Below are 20,189 nucleotides of genomic sequence, written 5' to 3' on the forward strand. Positions count from 1 at the left end.
AAATATGTTTATGTACAGGTCTGAATTGTCACAGATAGACTTCACCCCAAAATCAAAATACATATATTCCTCCTTACCTGTAGAGCCATTTATCCATAGATAATTTTGGTGTGAGTTGCTGAGTTTTGAAAATGTCAACCACAGAGATGTCTGACTTCTCTCCAATATAATGGAACAAGATGGCAGTGGGCTTGTGGTCCTCAAACCAACAAAAAATACATTTGAGAAACTCAACAGCAATGTCTCTTTCTAGAAATCACAACTCAGTTTCTCCAGACAATCCACAGACATCGTTGTGAGCAGTTTCATGTTGGAACTTTTTTCCGCACACTGTATCAATGAGTGGGGGATGTTAGCATTAATGGCGTCCTCCTCGGCTGAGCTGTGACGTTAGCATCACTGAGTTTGGTTGTGCGGTGATATGGTTGACAGATGTAGTTCAGTTGAAAGAAAATAGTTCCTATATGAAACTGTTGTGGATTATTCTGAGAAATCGGGTCATGATTTCTGGAAAGAGACAGTGTTGTTGAGTGTTTTTGATGCTTTGAGCACCACAAACCAAGTACCATTTAGTTGCATTATACTGGAGAGAAGGCAGACACCTCTATGACTGATCTCTCCAAAAGTCTGCTGCTCACGCCAAGAGAAGAGAGACAGATAAATAGCACAACAAGTAAGAGGACAAATATGTACTTTTGACTTTGATGTGAACTGTCCCTTTAAGACATGAAGGTTTTCCAATAGATGGGTGTGATTTGGGTGTTTACAGGGTTTGGGATGTGAAGATGTGCTGCCAACTCACAGTTCTGAGAGAAGAGCTTTATCAGTGCCGAGCAGGCTCTCCAGCACTTGGCTGAGTCTGGGTGGACAACGTGGCGCTGGAGGCCATGAGAGGATCATGGGGGAACAATTGACGCTGATCAGATCAGAGCGCCACTCAGGATGACCTCAGGACCCCCGCAGGGTGCAACCCAATCATAGCAGCCACTGACTCTGACAGATGAGTGCAGTGCAGTGCCCCACCCCAACACAAAAGTCAAGCCATTGAAGTCACAGGGAAAAAATCCCCCCTTAGATAGGTTCACAGCTCATGTGCGCTTTTTGCTTTCTACGTATGGCTAAACCCTGCCCCCACCTCCCAGCGCCCCTCTCTCCTCCCTCCCATATGCTGTTTTTGATCTCAGGTGAGCATTGTTACACGGGGCTCGCAGGTATCCACGACTGCCAGCGGAGCTTACACACTGAGACCTGAGAGGCCGGCTTGTTTTGCTTTTACAGCTGGTCGAATGGAATATGTGATGATCTCATAATCAGCCACTTGTGTCGCTGGCGTGAGCCTCCTCACTGACACTGATACACAACAAACAATGCTTATGTTTCAGTATGAAGTCCTGTCTGATCCTCAAGGATAGTACAGTTACATAAACTATTCAAAACTTTCAAACACTTCCATGCACGAGGGAAAATAAGTCTCTTCTCTTTCATATCCAACTTTAAATGCTGTTTTGCTCAATTTGATGTTCCGATGCAGAGTTAGTAATTTGATAGCGCTCATCAATCTCCATTCATGTTCTTGTCTCGAGTGTACCCAAGCGAAAGCAGCCACATGAGCTCATCTGCCAGTCCCAATCCAACCAACATCACTGCGTTCAAGTGTTGCTGACTTCACTCTGTCTGGTGACTGAGTGACTAAGGACCTTAATTACACTGTCTGCTAAGCTTGGTTACTGCCCATTAATCTCACAGTCATGGGATGGACTAGAGAGGATGATGCCCTGCACACAACTTGGATTTGAACTCACACGATCCCCAACAACATCAGTCAATCAACTCAAAGGAAAATCCGTCCTGCCCAGTGAAACATCTCTGTATTTAGACCCCTGTGCCAACCTCTGCTACATTTGGGGTTCTGTTCAGGACATCTAAACAGCCTACCCACCACTATGACACACTCGGAATTCGGGATTTCTGATGGAATCAATTAGCTAACCGCATGGGACTTTGTGGTGGACGTAGCATGTTTGGACTACAGGCTGAGGATCTGCCAGCCTATTCGTCTTTGTTTGCAAAGGATGTGCCTCACTTGATCCGTATGGACAGATGAGATGAAAGGGATATCTTTTTGGCTAGGTGCTAATGAGAGTCTTAACCCTGAGGGGTTATGAGGCGTATCGTGCAAACAGACACACACGCAGACTCATGCATGCAGACCACATGTGTGCCATGCTGATCCTGCCTGCTCTGCCTCACTTCTCGGAAGCCACGAGCAACGTGTCTCAACCGAGTGAGGGAGCAGCAGACGCAGAGACCTCCACAGAGGCAGAATGCCGGGGGAATCTGCTGCAGGGGACGAGACAAGCAGCAGAGCAGCAGCGAGCGGCAGGGCTTGGCAGGTGCATGCCCAGGCAGGTCCGTATGGGGCCACTACTGGCCTGGGGGGTTTACGGCTTGGTTGGGGGTTTTCTCAGTATCCAAATGGGGCTGATGTGAAAGTATGACGGGCTGCTGGAAACCACAGATATGAGACAGAGGAAACAAAGGGATTCCACCACACACCTCGCTCAAGAGTGGAAATTCACGCAATCAAGACTATAACACTGTCAACAAAAACTTTTGACTCACCACTCCCAATGTAATAAAATCACTACTACAACCTCTACTGCTTGGCTAAAAGAGTCGGCTAAAAGAGTCAGCTGGCAGGGGTTACTCTGTTGCCCCATTCCCAAACTGGGTTACCTGCATCTCCAGGGTTATGAGGAGAGATGTAGCGGTACACAAAAAATTTTATACTTAAGAAAATTAATTCAAACACTGCAGTAGTGTGCAGACGTGTGTGTATCCTCTCAGTGCATCTTTCTCACAAACCTGTGTTATGTATTTCACTGTTTCAAGGGAAAATAAAATGATAATAGATTAGCTAGTGTGAGTCATTTGTTTGAGAAAAAGCTTAAATGTAAATATTTGCTGTTTTTTTAAATTCTGTTATGACAGTAAACTGAATATCTTTGGGTTGTGGGCAAAACAAGACAATTGAGGATGTTATCTTGGGCTTTTTGGGAAACACTGATCAACATTTTTCAGCATTTTGTGACATTTTATAGACCAAACAACTAATCGATTGATCAAGAAAATAATCAACATATCAATTGACAATGAAAATAATCATTAGCTTGCAGCCCTACTGTATAGGTATGTGTGGATGGGGACTGTAAACATGAAAAAAAAAATCATATACAGGTGGGTGGAGAGCCTACGTAGCTGGACGTTTAACAGTTAACAAGGTTTGGGAACCACTGCTCTATGGCATATCTCAGTTTGTATTTAGTCTGCTTGAGTCAAGAGGTGAGTAGTCAAGGACTGAGAAATATTTTGCAGCTGCTATTGTGGGAGGTCTGCGTTACAGGGGTCAGTGTGTAGCACAGATGAGCTTTCTTTGTGTGACAGCCTCATATGTCCAGAGGCACAAAAAGTACCAGGTGACCCTGTGAACCTGTTGAGCAGAACATGACATCTGACCTCACTGCCTTTAGCCTGATGTCCTACAGAGACAGTTTGAAGTTCATGACCACAGCTCATACGTATGTTTCTAGGATCAGGAGCCTGCTCAAGCAGTTTATTTTATTACTGGTTAATCTGTTGATCATTTTTTTCAATTAATCAATTAGTTGTTTAGCCCAGAAAATGTTAAGAAATCGGTGAACAACCACAGTGTTTCCCAAAGCCCAAGGTGGCATTATCAAATCCACAATCAAAAGACATTCAGTTAACTGTAGTAGAGGACAAAAAAACTAGAAAATATTCACAATTGAGAGGCTGAAATCAAAAGAATTTCTTATAAAATGACTCAAAATAATTATCAAAATAGAGGCACATTTATTGAATAGTTAACAACTAACCAATAAATCAACTAATCATTGTAGTTTTAGTACTCATTTTCTACAATGATGCGTACATGTAATCAAATGCAACTTCAATATAATTCATCAGAGTTGCTGCTTATTACGGGAGGAGAGTACAATAAGTCAGTTTATTGGGGCAAACCCAATGTGGGCTCTCTACACTATTTTGGGCCCTGGCCCTAATCTTTCTGTTATGTACTTCGGATACTGAAAAAGTATCTTAAATTGTGCAAGCATGACATGGAAAAGAGACTGATCGATCTCCCCACATTGCAACAAAAAGCAAGTTTCATCACCTGTGAAAACAGCTTTCTTATTACTTTAAATAGATAGTTAATTTAATGCAGTTTATTTTCATAACCTTAGGAATTTAGATGTAAATTAGCATCAGAGTGTGCCTTTCATATTGTTTTTATATTTACGATTTTTGCTAGATTATTACGATAAAGTCAATCAAATGAACATGTGCTCTCCTCCTTGCTCAGGCTTTCTGCAGGTTTCAACAAGTGACATGTAAGACTTTTAAAGACTTTTATAAATGCAGAGTAAGATCTAGTTCACAGCAATTCTAGCAAAAAAGAAGTACGAAAGTTGCAGGAATTAACATTGTGAGTGTATGTTGGTTTTGTTTTGTAGTGTGTACAAAACATGGAAAAGTGAGACTGAACTTGATGCAACTTTATACGAGGAATGTTAACTAAGTAATCGAGTCCGTTTTAAGATCTGTCAAAATCACATTCAAGATATTTAAGAAACTTCAATGCCTAAAATTCAGATTACTGGATTTTAGACTTTTAAAGATTTTTTTAAGGACCTGTGGAAACGTTGCTCACTTTTGTGCGACACATAACCAAAATGTAAAATTACTACTTTTCTTTGGTTCAAATAAACCTTTTTCACAGCAGGTATTTTGACATGAAACAGCAGGTAAACACAGGTGTTACCACTGATACTAATTGAGGTCACTGTGTTCAAGTCAAACAGAGTCAGGGTGCTGCTATTGTGCATGTTGGCTCATTGGAAAGGCTCTGCTAGCTAAACTAAATGGAATGGGACCTTAAATAGTATCATTGGTGACATTTGTGTTTACTCTACTGTTTTATGTCAGTATGGCTGCTGTGAAAACGGTCTTTTGGATGTTAGAAGAATCTTTGAGGAGTCTCAAAATGTCTTCAAAACAGTGGTAAGTGACTTCAACCTGCTGCTGACAAAATTTGACTTGTTTGTATTTAGTAGAAACAGAGCTAGCTTAGTTTACTTTAACTGCGTGCCTCCAATATAACGTTTAATACCAGTTCAAAGACGTCTTGTAAACGAAGTGTAAACGATGATTTGGATAAAGACTGTCAACTTTACCTTTGATAATTCCACCTTTTTATGTAGTTAGAGAAGAAGCTGGTAAATCCTTGTCATTAACCACGGTCTTGTCTAGATAGTAACCCCAGACCGGAGACAGATCTCGCGAGAGTGATCATTTTCAACTAAACTACGACATTTTTCTTACCGTAACCAAGTGTTTTTTGTTTGTAAACCTAAAAAAATCGTAACTACATCGTTTGTACATCGTAATACATAATTGTTTTGTACAACCTTTACAATGAATGAAGAGCTTGTACAAATCTCGCGAGATTCACATATCAACGATTCCCTTGTCGACACTACTGACGTCGCTTTGCACGCGCGTGTCCTGTCAATCGTCACTGCTAGCTTAAACTACTTGGCTAACATAAACATAAACTTAACTCATTCTTTAAAGCAGTAGCTTGTAAATGTAAGTAATGCTAAATTATATGTTGTTTCCGAGTTTTACCAAGCGCTAGACAAAGAACTCAGCTCTTTAGCCTCATATACCACAAGGTAGACATGTTCCATAAAGTCCAGTATTTAAAATTTTATTCAAGTAAGGGTACTTATTACGAAAATGTATGTATTGTGACAGTAAAGGCAGAAAGGCCCCTGTAATTGCTATGTTAGGCTCATTTCATACTATTGCATTGTTATTATTCATAGATGAACATACATGTATTTTCATGTCACTGGTTGAGGTGGAGTACCTTGATTATTATGCTTTAGGGTATTTTCATGGATAGAAGTGTATTTTATTGCCTGATTTGTCTGTTTAATACTTGGTAAAAATCTACAAAGAAACTCCTAACTTTAGGTGTTAGGGTTATATATAAATATAAATATAAATAAGGAGTTCATTTGCAAAAACAAACACCATTCTTAAAACTAATAAACCAACCAAGTTTGATTAATCTTCTCCCTATGAGCACAATTTAAAAAAAACATGCTCATAATATCTTCTTATAACAACCCAGCACTTGTTTGATTTTCCTTGTGATGCATCAAAAAAGATTTAGGAAATTAAATGAAATTTGTTTTGCAAATGAGCCCTTCAAATGTGGAGTAAAAAGTACAGTGTTTCCCTCTAAAATGAGTATAAACCTAAAGTAACATGAAATTTAAATACTCTAAGTGCAAATACCTCAACTGAACCTAAAGAACCAGTATGTAGGATTTAGAGGCATCTAGTGATGAGGTTGTAGAATGCAACCAACTGAATACAACTTGCCTTACCCTCCCCTTCCCCTTCCATGCATTAGGGCTGCACAATATGGTAAAAAAAAAAAAAAAAACAACATAATGCATTACCATAGGATTCACAATTTGTATAACAATAATAATAATATTCTGCCTCAAAATTTCATAGAAACATAGCGATGCAACGTCGTGGCCTCCGTGCAAGAGGACCTGCAACCATTGCAGATATATGGAGCTCATTCTAAGGTAACAACGACACAATAGTTCTTATTTTCAGGTGATTATACACCAATGAAAACATGCTTATGACTATCATATGCCCTTTCTCTCTTATTTTACCAATGAATCCCATTAAATCTTACACACTTTAAGTACAGTACTTGTGTATGTATTTTGTTAGTTTACACCACTGTTTTTCTCCAAGTATTTACTGGTTTGTTGCTCCAAACAAATTGGAATGTTTAAGTGGCAACCGAAGTATGAGAGTGAAGCAGAGAGGAAAAGAGAGGGATTAGAGAGCCTGTCACAATCCATCCCTCCATGCATTATTCCTTAGGCACTGTTCAAAGACTCATGGAAACATGCGTGCATGTGTGAAGGCAGACTGAGCTGCACAGTTGTGTTGCTACTTGTAAGTTCCTACTATTTCCAACAACATTATCGCTACCATAATGGCAAGAGGTGGGATGCTTAAAGGCCAATATTGTGCAAACATTGTAACAGCAATAATTGGGTTGCACCCTTGTTGCAGGACAAGCTGAAAACTGCTGACACATGATGATATAACTTTCCATTCAGTTTCATCACAAGCTGGGACACTCCAGACTACTGCTTTCAGGTCAAAAGAAGACTTGGAGCTGATGATGCATTCAGCTACACCTCATTTGTGCATACATACAATTAGTTTCTGAGTTGGTAAAATACCTGGATTTGTTCAGCTCTGATGTGTTCATAAATCTTTCGTCAAATCTTTTATCTCCTCTCTTTTATAGCATTGACAAAGAGCAGTTTACAAAACATGTGGGATACTTCTTAAATATGACCTTTATTATATTTTCTGTTACTTGTAATGGTTTAAAGCTGCAGCTAAGTTGAGTCAATAAGTGATTTGAAAGGATTCAGCCTTTGCAAACAGATTTGATAAAATGCTATTGTATTCCAATGTGTTTGCCATAGCGGTTATTGACGATGGGTGCCAGTCGTTCTTAGCCGTGTCTGAACAAGTTAACTTATTTCATTAAAGAGAAATTAATGTTAGCTTATGCTGGGTTTTCTGCCTGAGGCACTGAGTCCTAAGTGTGTTGTGTGAGAACCAGCAGGCTCTTGAAAAGGCCTCTGCAGTAACAGACTGCAAGAATATTGTTTGCATTAAACTCTAATCTACCTCTAATTTACCTCTATATGTTGACGCCGCAGCTCAACTTGTCAGATTTGCCTGGAGGACATCGTGTTGCTAAATGAGGCCCTAGCAGAGCAGTCAGAGACGTGCATTGAGAACACTGCCATCAGAATCTCATGTATAAATCCCACAACAGAGTCCGCGGGGAGATAAAGACACGCGAAAGAGAGTAAGTGGGCCAAGGAAAGTTGCCGGCTTTGCCCGAGGATGGGACTTTCTCCTGGTGGAGGCTGGAATGCAAATCTCCCGTCTGTGTTTTGTTGTCTTCTCTTTTTCTTTGGCACACTTTTGATTTGTAGTCCAACAGCTCCTGGCTGATCAGATAAAAAATGACAGGACCCCTGAAAAATGTTCCAACCTGTTCTTTCTTTCTACCTCCTTTGCCTCCCCTCCTTTCCCCTCTGTGTTGCAGAGAGTGTGGAGTTGGGACAAGGAGCCCCTGCAGTCACATGTATGGAGACGTGAAGAGGGAAACTGAACAGGGTGTAAACTTGTGAACCTGCCTGTCAGGAAGTGAATGAGAGCAGCAGTAGCTCTGCACACAAGTGCACTGGAGAACACAAGGCACTGACAAATGCATGTCTGAGTGGAGGCTCGGTGTCTCGGTCTGTCTGTAGGTGGACACAACAGAGTCTGGGCTGTTGTCTTGAAAGGACAGAGCTTGTTTGAATGAGAGTCTTGAGAGACTGTGTGAATGAAACACAGCTCAAACAGCGCATTGTTCGCTGCCTCTGCTCATTAGGGCCAGCTTGTTGGCACTGCTGCTTGAATTGTCAGCTGTAATGTATCCTATGCAACTCATAACTCGTAATGGATTGTCTGGAATCTTCCGTCGTATGTCTGGAATTTCTGTGTGGAAATTACAAACACCACACAGTGTCTTTAAAAGTAATTAAAAATCTAATTGCTGTTGACTTTCTCATGCTTGGTTGATTAGAAAAAACCTCTTACTACATTGTGGGGCATAAATCTGGTTAACAAAGCTTGCCAGTCTGCACAAATTTCCCTCTCAGGCATTAATAACCCCCTTTTTAATTGATCTGCAGGTCCCCATCTTTATGAAACCACCTGTCATGCCTTTCTGCCTCTCCCTTTTTTCCATTTGCTTCCCTCAGTAGGCTGGTTGTTGTAGAGCAATACTTTTTTTGGTGCAGGCTGAAATGTGCCGAGGGTTCCTAAAGCTGGCATCACACATCAGGGCAGATTGGCTCTCTTGTTCACGTTTTCTTTGGTTTGATAATTCCTGATTTAGATACAAATTTGACCAATTATAGACTGTTTTATTTAGAAAAAGTTCTTTTTCATCCACTTGTGTTTTGACAAGGAGTCGACAGATTATCAGCCTGGCCCATTATTGGCTCAGACATTCAGGAGTTTTACAATTACCACAATTATTTTTTATCAGTTTGCCAACAAAATAAATAATTTGAAAAGTGTGTTCCTTTGGCTCTGATGCAGCCACTGCTCTCTGTCTGAAGTCCACACTGTAATCTTGCTCAATCCTCTGATTCCAGCTTCTTAATCGTGATTTTTTTTTTTTTTTTTCTGGTTATGCACAAAAGAAGACATTTGTGGACGTCACCTTTGGCTTTGGGAAACACTGATTGACATTTTTCACAATTTTCTGCCACTTTATTGACCTGAACAAGTAATTGGTTAATCGAGAAAATAATCGTTAGTTGTAGCCCAAATCTGCAAAATAACAAACTGAAATTATAAAACTTTCTCAAACTTTAGGAAATGTCCCCTTATAGAGTAAAAAGTACATTTGCCTCACAGAATGTTGTGAAGTGGAAGTATAAAGTAGCAGAAAATGTTTTGTTTTCTATATTTTGACTAAGACTTTCTTTACCAATGTAAATGTATTCCAGTTCCAAATATCAATGAACTTTCTCTTTGATTGCTAACAATCGGTATCGAAATTTTAAACAGCAAAAAAGGATCTTATTTTGCTATCAGTATGAAATCCCAGATATAACATTGGCAGTAGTATTTAGAGTCTAAATGAAATGGCATTTCAGGTGTATCTAATTTTGTGATGCATTTCTGTGTGAAACATCATAAGCAGGTGGGACAAAACAGAATAATTTCATTTGACACACTATGGTGAATTCCCGTTGTTATATCTTACTAAATAATGAATCTTAGCTCTTTGCCGCACTGCTAAAAGTAGAGGCTTGACTGATGTGTGGATGTCATGATTATTGGTTGAAATCGGTTGGTTCAAGCCGACATAAGGATACAGCATTTTTTTCTCTATTTTTCATTTCCTCATGACATTAAAAGCCCAGTTAAATAGCCTGAGGTGGGTAAATGTGTAATGTTATGTCATTATGTGATTATCACTCATTTTTGCAGCTGATGATTTGTTATTGCAAAGACATGAAACCTTCTATTTAAAATCAAAGATAGCACCTTTTTTACAATATGTAAACTGGATCCTTTGTCATTTAGATATACTGAAGGATGTTCATCTCCACACTTGGTGTTTTTGTTGACCTGTTTTCGTTGACCTCAGTGACCTGTGGGCTTTGACTGAATACAGGCTGCACAGGTGTGATCAGCACATCTCTGTCACTGACCCTGTGTGTCAGAGAAATTGTTCTCTGCCAGTAATTAGCATCTGTAACAAGCCATCCAGGTGAGATCAGCCAGGTAATGAAGACTTTAAATTTTGTGTGTTTGTGCCTCCACACGTGTCCCCTAATGATCTCTTTGCCCCTGGCCGTTGCCATTTTCCCTTTGAGGAACTGTCCTGGCCTGTGTTTTAGTGCAGCTAATAGCTGTGCACTGGGGGACTTTGTCATTTCCTACAACAGCACATTGCACGTCCTTTGATGGTGGGTGAAGATTAGGACTCGCCTTCGTTGCTTTGAAATACCACTCTCCTTTGAACCTCTCACCTAGCTGGGGTTTGACTGGATAATGTCATCCCACATGCCTGCTCACTGAAAACAGCCTTTGAATGTTTTGTGAAGTAATGTGTTGGATCAACACATGACGTTAACTCTCACTGACTACATTTACAGGTCCAACTGTTTGTCCACTAATATTCCAAATTTGATACAGGTCATTTAAAAAGTATATTCTGTTTGGATTTTCCTAATTAGGCCCTATTCCGATTAAGACATGGGATATGCTGATATTATTCCGGTTTTAGGACCATTCTTTGGACATGTATACAGCACACTTGGGTTTTTACTGCTGTTTGCAACACACTTTTCCTGTTTTTGGTCAGGTCTGTGTGTTGTAAACAAACCAAATACATAAAAGATGCTGACATTTCTTGTTGGAAGGAGAAACATACTTACTTTTAAACATTATGACTTGGGTATCAACAGCTTTTTGGATATGCTTTTGATATGATATGTAATATATCATAGGACATGCATAATTACATTAATTGGGGCTGCATATAAACCTGAATCCTAATGGAATATTCATTTTCGTCAGTCATGTATACAGCTTAGTAGGAATATTGTCTTTTTTGGAATAAAGGGGAAAAAGCAGAATATTTTCTGTATACAAATATAGTTGCTGTTTCAGTACAAGTTAACTTAAAGGCCTGTGCATTGTTGGTCATTGTGCAGCATTCTTTAAGATCAGTAGATAAAAATATATAATATAAAACGCAAGTGTTTTTGATCAGTTCTTTGAGCCTTATAAACTGATGTAATACCTTAGCAGCAGCTACACATCTGCTTAAGGCCAAGGGGTGGGTCATTTTAAAACATGTTACTCATCCTGTTTTACTCCCGTCTTCAGTCTAAACTTGGTCTGTCTTAGTATCAGCTTATCAGTCATCTGTGAATTGCACTAACCTGTAGTAATGACCTATAAATCTAACTTTCATTCGCTATGAACACGCGTGAAAACACATTGCAAAAGGCTGAAATGCAGTGAATAAAAAACAATTATTTTTACACATGCCATGCATTCACACTCAGTATGCAAACATTTGATCTAACAGATGGAGCCGTGGATACCTCGGATTGAAGACAAAGTTTATGAGCTGAAGTACAAACAAGCATTTCAATTATCCTGGAAATGGGAGTTTAGTAAGGTGGTGTTAAAGGATGTCTTCTTCAGTGATTTGCCAGTGTTTATATGAAACTCAGGTGATCAGGTAGTTGCAGTGTTTCAAAAAAACACTAGTTACTAGTTCCATTATTTATTTGGATGTTATTTAATAATCACCAGTAAATAAAACAATTTAATTAATGTTGCACCCCGCAGTAGTGGCAGCTTGCAGAGGAAACAAGTTAATATGCACACTTAAATATTTGTTAATTTATCACAAGTCATATCATCATCGCAATACTGAGCAATGTTATCACACATCACAGATTTTTCTCATATTGTGCAGGCCTGCTAACCTGTATGAAAGGTGCTAGATAAATAAAGTTTGACCGATTAGTCATACATGTTTTTGAATTTACTCCATCGATATATTCCCTGTATCCCTATGAATGTCACTCTGTGGAGACATTTCTCTCTGGCTTTAGCCCAAAATTGCCTTTGACCCTGGCCCTATGGCGGCCCTCAGCCATTCATAATGGAACCCCAAAGTGTCTTATGAATGACATTCTTCTGGACTTTCCTGCTCTTTTCTCTACCTTCCACTGCACTGTGGAGAATAATACCCAAACATCCTTGATCTTTTCACACAAGGCGGCAGACGGAGGATTTTCCCGCAGTAAGAATCATTTAAGTGATCCCTTTGCCAATGGTAGGGGTTCTGGGGTTGAAGATTGGATTGAAGATTGGAGGTGGTGGGGGGGGGGGTGTCACAGTCAGATAATGACATTCCTGAGACCCAGAGATGGACTCTAGAGCCCCATTTAAGCCGCTCAGGTTGAACTGGAAAGGTCTGTGTATTGACTGGGCAGTTTGGTAAACCCAGATAGGTCTGTGTGAGATCTTTTCGAGAGGGATGCCACTGATTTTATTGAGGCCCAAAATTTCCGCGAGTAGTGCTTCAAACAGCAAATACAATTTTAGTCAGGAAGCTGTATTTATAGGCTTATACGTGCTTCAAATTTGAATTAAATGTCAGATTTGAATCATTGAAAAGTTTTTAAATGCACAGAGCCTAACTGCAGAATAGCATTAATATCAAAGATATTTTATCCTTTAAAGTTGCTCTTCTACACTGTTAACAATCTTATTTCTTGTTTTTAGTTTCTTAACTCCTATAACCTAGGATTTAATTTGTGGCAGTGACTGAATATTAACCAGTTATGACTACTTTATGTTGCAGCTGCAACAATTAATTGATTAGTCAATTCAAAGAAAATAAGTTGACAACGCCCTTAAATATCTTGTTTATCCCACAACCCAAAGACATTCGGTTTTCTAAAAACAGAAAATATTCACATTTAAGCTGTAATCAGAGAATTTTGACTTCTTTTTCCTCTTAAAAAATACTCAAACTCATTATCAAAATTGTTTATGATTTATTTTAGAATTTGAGTCATTGTTCAAGCAAGGGTCAAATATTTGCTGTAGGATCTGCTGCTTTTTTGCTTTTCTTTGTCATATATGATTGTAAGTGAAGAGTCTTTGGGTTTTGGACTGTTGGTTGGACAAAAGAAGCGGCTTTTAAGGCGTCACTTTGGGCTGCGGGAAAATTGTGATGAGCGTTTTTCCACACTTTTTTTGACATTTCATTGATTAAATGATCAGGCTAAAGGATTACTCATGAAAATTATTGCCAGATTAATTGATAATGAAAATAATTGTTTGTGCCAGCTCTACTGTATATTGCTTATGTTTTCCAGTAAGACTGCTGTTAAAGCTGCTACATCAAACTGTCATATTGTGTTGATTTTGGAGCCCCCTGTGGATAAAAGCGGTAATGTTTTCACCATAATAACCACAAAACATAACGTAAAAAATAAAATGATCTCAATAAAATTTTCCTCCTGCTTGTCTTTAAGTGCCACTCACTGTAACTTTGCCTGTGAAAAAGGCTCATTTCATCTGATTTAACAGAGTCCGACCAGGTGGCAGCCATTAAAAAGAACTACATAGAAATCATCAGTCTTCTCACTAGTTGTCTTGTTAAGTTATGTTGGTCATACAGAGGCATCACTAATTAATTTAATTACAAGTTAAAAACTCCTTGTCGTAGCTTTAATGTTTCCTTTGAGTGGAAGTTAAACGTGTACTAATCTAAATAAATATAGTTTTTTCAGGACGGTATTGATTGCTGATTTTTGAATTGACAAAGTGTTCACAAATTTGTTGTTTTACAGTTTGCCATACAGCAGTTAACACTTACACAGTCTCTTTATTTGACTTAGTTTTCCTACCATTGTTCTCTGTTTGATTTAATAACTACAACAATGTAAATATCAAGTAATCTTAAGCATTGGGAAATGTTTGTGGAAAAGCAGAATCCATATGAGATGTTATTACAGTGATCACCAAAGAAAATTACATCAAGCGTCCACTTTCTCATGCAGATTCAACAGCAGTGATGGTAACAGGGGATTAAGGGAATAACAGTTATTGGATTTAAACATCTCGTGGCTGCGCGGCGTGATATGACAGAGTTAAACCGATAATCACTGCTGGTGCTCGATGGATGTTATTGGCGTAAATTCAGCTGAGGTAATTCCTCGCTGAAAAATGACTGTCATCATTCACTTACAACCACCGCTGTTTACGCAAGGAACGCAAACACACTCTCCGGCTGACAGAGTGGCTTAAGCTGCTCTGAAGATGGTTGATGAGTTAAGACACACAGGCTTAATGCAATACAAGCCGTGACTCTTATTAACAACATCGGTGTTTAAAGGGACAGTTCACCCCAAAATCAAAATGACATGTTTTACCTCTCCCTTCTTGCGCTGTTTATCCATCTAGATTTTTTTGGTGTGAGTTGCAGAGTTTTGGAGGTATCAGCCGTAGAGATGCCTTCTCTCCAGTGTAATGGGCCTAAATGGCACTCAGATTGTGGTGCTCAAAGCAATAAAAAAATAAATATATTTGAACATTTAAAATCCAGCGTCTCTTTCCAAAATTCATGACCTGTTTACCCAAGATAATCCTCACACTTTGTGGTGAGCAGGTTCATGTAAGAACTACTTTCTTTTCTATTCTGTGTGGATTATCTTGAGTAAATGGGTCATGATTTTTGGAAAGAGACACTTGTTTTGAAATTTTCAAGTGTTTTTTTTTTTTTTTTGTGCCTTTAGTACAACAAACCCGCATGCCATTTAGTCCCATTATCTTGGAGACACGGCAGTCATCTCTATGGCTGATATCTCTAAAACTCTGCAGCTCATGTCAAAAAAATCTAGATGGATAAATGGCACTACAGGCCAGAGAAAAATCTGTATTTTTGATTTTGGGGTGAGCTATCCCTTTTTTAAGAATAGTAGAGCTGCAACTAAGGATTGCTTTCATTAAAGATTGATCTGCTGAACATTTTCTCATAATCAGTAGGTTGTTTGTTCCATAAAATGTCAGAATTGTGAAAAATGTTTTCCAAACCAAAGGTGATGTCCTCAAATGTCTTGTTTTGTCCACAGCCCAGATATTCAGTTTACTCTTAAGGACGACTAAAGAAACTAGGAAATATTCACATTTTAGAGGCTAAAATCAGTGAATTTGGATATTTTTTCTTAAAAAACGCTCGATTAAAGGTTGCAGCTGAAAAGTACAGAATATTCTGTCATAGTCTTTCAAGATGTTTCGTGATTATTAAACATAAGTTCAAAGGTGAAACCAAAACACAGCAATACATCCAAGAACAGATCTTTTTTCCCTTTCAAACCACACAGAGAGGATGGCGTTGTCAGATAATTGGACAGAGACCCTGTAGGACCTGTGGATTATGTGTGGTCACAACATAGCTTTAAGCTGCCGTGAATTCCCTCAAACTTTGATTTTCTCCATTTTGTACAAAACTCCTGTTTCCCCAACATTCTTGCATTTCAAGAAGGCAATTTACTGCTCAGTCTCGCCTTTCCAAACCCACCTCATTAGTTTGCTATGCCTTTTCTTTCTACTACACCTCATCTGCGTCCATGCATATGTGCATATCACCAGAGTTATTTATGCCCTGTTTTGTTTTCAACACCCCATCTTGTAAAAGCAAGGCTGCCAGGCATAAAGCAGTCAAAACTCCTCTTCCCTCCAACCCGTCCCACCTTGGCTGGAGAATTTATGGCCAAGTCCTCGCCCCTGAGACAGAAGCTGAGAGGAGCCTGCCCGGGCCCTCGCTGAAACTCGGCACCCTCTTGTTTGACACACCATCTCATTTTGTCTCCTTTTTGGACATGTTCGACACCGCGGGGTGATGCCACTGACAGCGCTGTTTGACACCCATTCCTCAGCACCTGCCCAGTCACCTGGAGCTACGGCTCGGCTTTTCATCTCTCCACCCTCCCAGTAACCCCTCGCCCAGCCTACGCTTCAAAAATTTGTTACCCAAATCAAAGGTGGAACGCATTGTTAGGGTTCGAACATTATCCCAGTGTCATGTAAGCTCCTTGAACAGAACAGCTGCAGGTAATTCACACAGAGAGAATCCCAGGCTCTTTGTCACTGTTGTCTGATGGTTCTCGCTGAAGCCAGCAGTGGGTGTAAAGTCCTCTTTGCCATTAACACTTCAGCCCTGTGGCCTGTGTGCTTGGCAGCTGCCTGCTCTGTAAATGAAACCAGAAGATGCTCGCGGTTTGGACAGCACTATGGTGGGACCACATGCTAGTTGGGCTACTAAAAGTGCAGTAGCTCTGACAAGTATTGTGTTGTGAGCCAAGAGAGCTTTGTCATACGCCTACGCAAATATCTCCAAAATAGAAGCTTTATGTTACAAAAGAAGACCAGGAGCCATGAGGTCAGCTGCATGTAGCTGAATTTGTAATGAGATAAACCTCTAAATTTCAGTTGCTGGTGCCAAAAGCGATCTGGGATAATTTAACAAAGAATAAAACCCTGCGGCACCTAAACATATTGTCTCCTGACAAATCCGTAGTGGAGGGGGTGAATTGTGGTGCAATTGAAAAGCAAAATGATATGCTTAACTGTTTTTCCCCAAAGAAAAAAGATTAATTTAATTACAGCTGATACCCAAAGGCAGACCGCAAAATTTGTAGGCCTAATATTTTTAAAATTGTGCGCGGCCATGTCAGTGGCAAAGATGCATTTACCATACATTTACCCAAAAAATTCAGATTCAATTCACGGCATATTTTAGGGGCCAGCGGCCTGAATGTAGAACAGTGACACACAATAGCAAACAAAACAAAATGACGCTGATCTTTTAAGTCATGATTGTTGCACCTCTTAGAAATTATATGGTTGTATTTCAAGAAAGAAATTGTTGACGGCTCAGGAACAGGAGCCTTTTTGGAGGCTTTGTTGAGTTTTCACCAGTATTGTCATTGTCCTTGAGCGATATACAGAATTTATGTAATAATAAATGATCTTACTGACTTATGGAAAAGTCCTTACAGGGCTGTTGACAATTCATATCAGCATGACAACCACTTGCTAATGTATTTTTTCTAAACTTCAAAAGAGAACTCTACATTTTTAACTCCCAAACATAAAAATTCAACCTCTTTGCATCACAACATACTCCAATATGATAAATGGACCTGAGTGTAGAGGGGAAAAGAACGGCGAGCCTTTTCCGTTACACTAGTATTTGAGGTTAAGATTCTTTGGACTGGGCCGGAGAACATTTTTCCACGCAGTCAACTGAAAGTGCACATTCTGCCCTCTCAGAAATGATCATTTGACCAAAAAGACTCCCTCTCTTTATGCGGCTATAGGGTCTTGATGCTGAAACTGTGGATTTGTACTCACCACCAGATGGGATAGCCTCCAAGCACCCGTGAGCTGGACAACCACACACACATCAAATATCCAATCAGATACAAATCCATGAGGTAAGCCTTGTAGTGTGTGAGAGGGTAAATGGATCAATACATAGAACTTCCAGCAGGCAGTGAAGAAGAGTTTCCAGGAAGAGGAGCTTTAGGGCAGCTTGATTGTTGAATGAGGGGGGAAGATTAAAATGATATTGAGAGAAAAAAAAAAATCTTCCTCCTGTTTTCCCCCCTTCTTTGAGTCGGGCCAGGAAAAGTGTGTCTGTCTCCTAGTAGTTAAGAGAATAAGTGTCTCTTACACACATGCACACACGCTCCTACCCGTCCTCTCCTTCCCTCCCTCTCTCTGAGGTTCTTCCCTAAGGTAGATATCTTTTTCTCTCTCTCTACTTTTTTCTCCCTCAGGATGCCTCATCCACAGGCCCAATATTAAAGGGGGGGAGAAGGAGAGAAGGAGAGGCGGGGGGAATGAGGTTTGGAGATGTCAGCTGGCAAGCCAATCACAGAAGATGGCCTTAGGTTACGAAAAAAAAATTATTATTCGTTCCCATCTGTCAATCACACGCCACCCCCTGGTAATGTGGAAAAGAAAGGAAGGAGTGAAAAGAGGGAGGGAGGGAAATGAGAGAGGGAGGTATAGGGAGGGACACATGAAAAAAGGTAGAGTAGAGTTGTTACTCAACTTGTTTCATCCGCGATCATTGAAGAAAATTATTCCCCAAAGTGGCTGGAGGAGGTAGGCCAAGACTCTGGGGTTCACACACGCTGACGTGCATGTTGACACATTGATTTTTAGGGGGTTGTGCCCTGACTAATTGATCCGGATATACGTGCATACAGTGCATACACACACGTCAACACACGCATAATCTCCGTCCCACTCACGGGGTCATATATACAGTGAATTTTCTAAATTGTTGTCCGCCCACCCCAACAGGGGAGGACATAAAAGGGGACACAATAAAGCCATAAACTGCGGTGGTGGCTGGGCCAGGCATGCAGGGGTTATATGCTTCAGCGGCCCAAAGGCGACACATTTTACATCAATACTATTGTCATTCTGATGGGCTGTGGGGCGAACAGCCGTGGGACGGGGGGGAGGAGGAGGGGGGAGCAGGGGGAGGAGGAGGAGGAGGGTGAGGAGAGATAGATAGAGAGTGAAGCAGGAGGGTGGGACACTTGTGATGGACTTAGCCTGAAGTAACCACGCATTTGATTCACACACACACACAAGGAAACTGATCAGGACGAATGCAAACAAGACACCCGGCAGAGATCAAACAAACGCAGTTGTAGCACTGATGACAATCTAGTCAAGAGTTTTGTCTCAAAGGATTATCAGTGGAAAGAGTGACCACCAAAGACGTGACCACGGCAGATTTTTAAACCAATAATGAAGGGGTTCATGTTTGACTTAACAGAACATAACTTTTTATGAAGTCTGAGGCTCTGAAGTTTCTTGAACATCAGGATTATTTTAATCTATTGACCAGTTTCCTGCAAGATTTTTACCCCATGTCCTTTAGAGACTGTTGCTGCCACTGATAACATTTTATAATAGAAGTCTGTGTGAATTTTGACGTGATTTAATAGTCCTCAAAATTAGGGCAGCAACTAATGATTATTTTCATCATGGATCAATCTGCTTATTATTTTCTAGATTAATCAATTTAGGGTTGCAACTACTGATTATTTTCATCATAACTTAATCTGCCGGTCATTTACTCCATTAATTTTTTATTTTTTTGGTCCAGAAAATATCAGAAAATGGTGAAAAATGTTTCCCAAAGCCCAAGAGGACCTCTTTTCTTCTCCCAAAAACAATTAATCGTTAGGGTTGTGTATTGGTGAAGGTTAGGTTATGTCTTGAAATATTTTGTTTTGTCAGTCCAGAACCCAGTGATATTCATTTTAATATGATATTAACCAGAGAAAAGAAGGAAATTTCCATTTTTGCATGAACATTTTACTGGATTAATCTGCCAATCATTTTATAGACTAATCCTTTGGTCTGTAAAATGTCAAAAAAGTAGTGAAAAATATCCATTCCAGTTTCTTAAAATCAAAGGGAGTCTTTAAATAATTTGTTTTGTCTGTTCAAATCTCAAAGATATTCAGTTTAATATCATAATAAATAGAGAAAACAGGAAATCTCCATATTTGAGAGATTGAAAACAGCATTATCTGCCATTTTTGCATGAAAAAGTACTTAATCAACCAATTTATCAGAATAGTCTGTGCTTATTTAACAATTGACACTGACAGCTAATCACTGCAACTCTAAATCACTTAATCATTTTGTCTATGAACTGTCAAATTAAATGAAAAATGTCCATCCCATTTTCCCAAAGTCCAAAGTGATGTCTTGTAATGTTTTCTTTTGGCTTTAAAACCCCAAAGGTATTCAGTTTAATATGACATAAAACACAGAAAAGCAGGAAATGTCTATATTTGAGAGTCTGAAAGCAGCATTTTCTACCACTTTTGCATGAAGAATTACTG

At 39.6% G+C, this 20,189-nt stretch overlaps 1 protein-coding gene across 1 annotated transcript in view; it reads right to left on the reverse strand.

Annotated features, from left to right (window-relative positions):
* The window catches only part of wnt3 (wingless-type MMTV integration site family, member 3), a 33,362-nt gene extending 15,266 nt beyond the window's left edge, over positions 1-18,096 (reverse strand). Inside the window, exon 1 of the mRNA XM_084740757.1 lies at positions 17,665-18,096. Coding sequence (XP_084596883.1) covers positions 17,665-17,744 — 80 coding nt within the window. The 5' untranslated portion in view covers positions 17,745-18,096. The remainder of the gene's footprint in view (positions 1-17,664) is intronic.
* Between the last annotated feature and the right edge of the window lie 2,093 nt (positions 18,097-20,189).

This window comes from Lutjanus erythropterus, chromosome 17, assembly GCF_056507025.1.
Source record: "Lutjanus erythropterus isolate fLutEry1 chromosome 17, fLutEry1.hap2, whole genome shotgun sequence".
Classification (NCBI taxonomy): Eukaryota; Metazoa; Chordata; class Actinopteri; order Lutjaniformes; family Lutjanidae; genus Lutjanus; species Lutjanus erythropterus.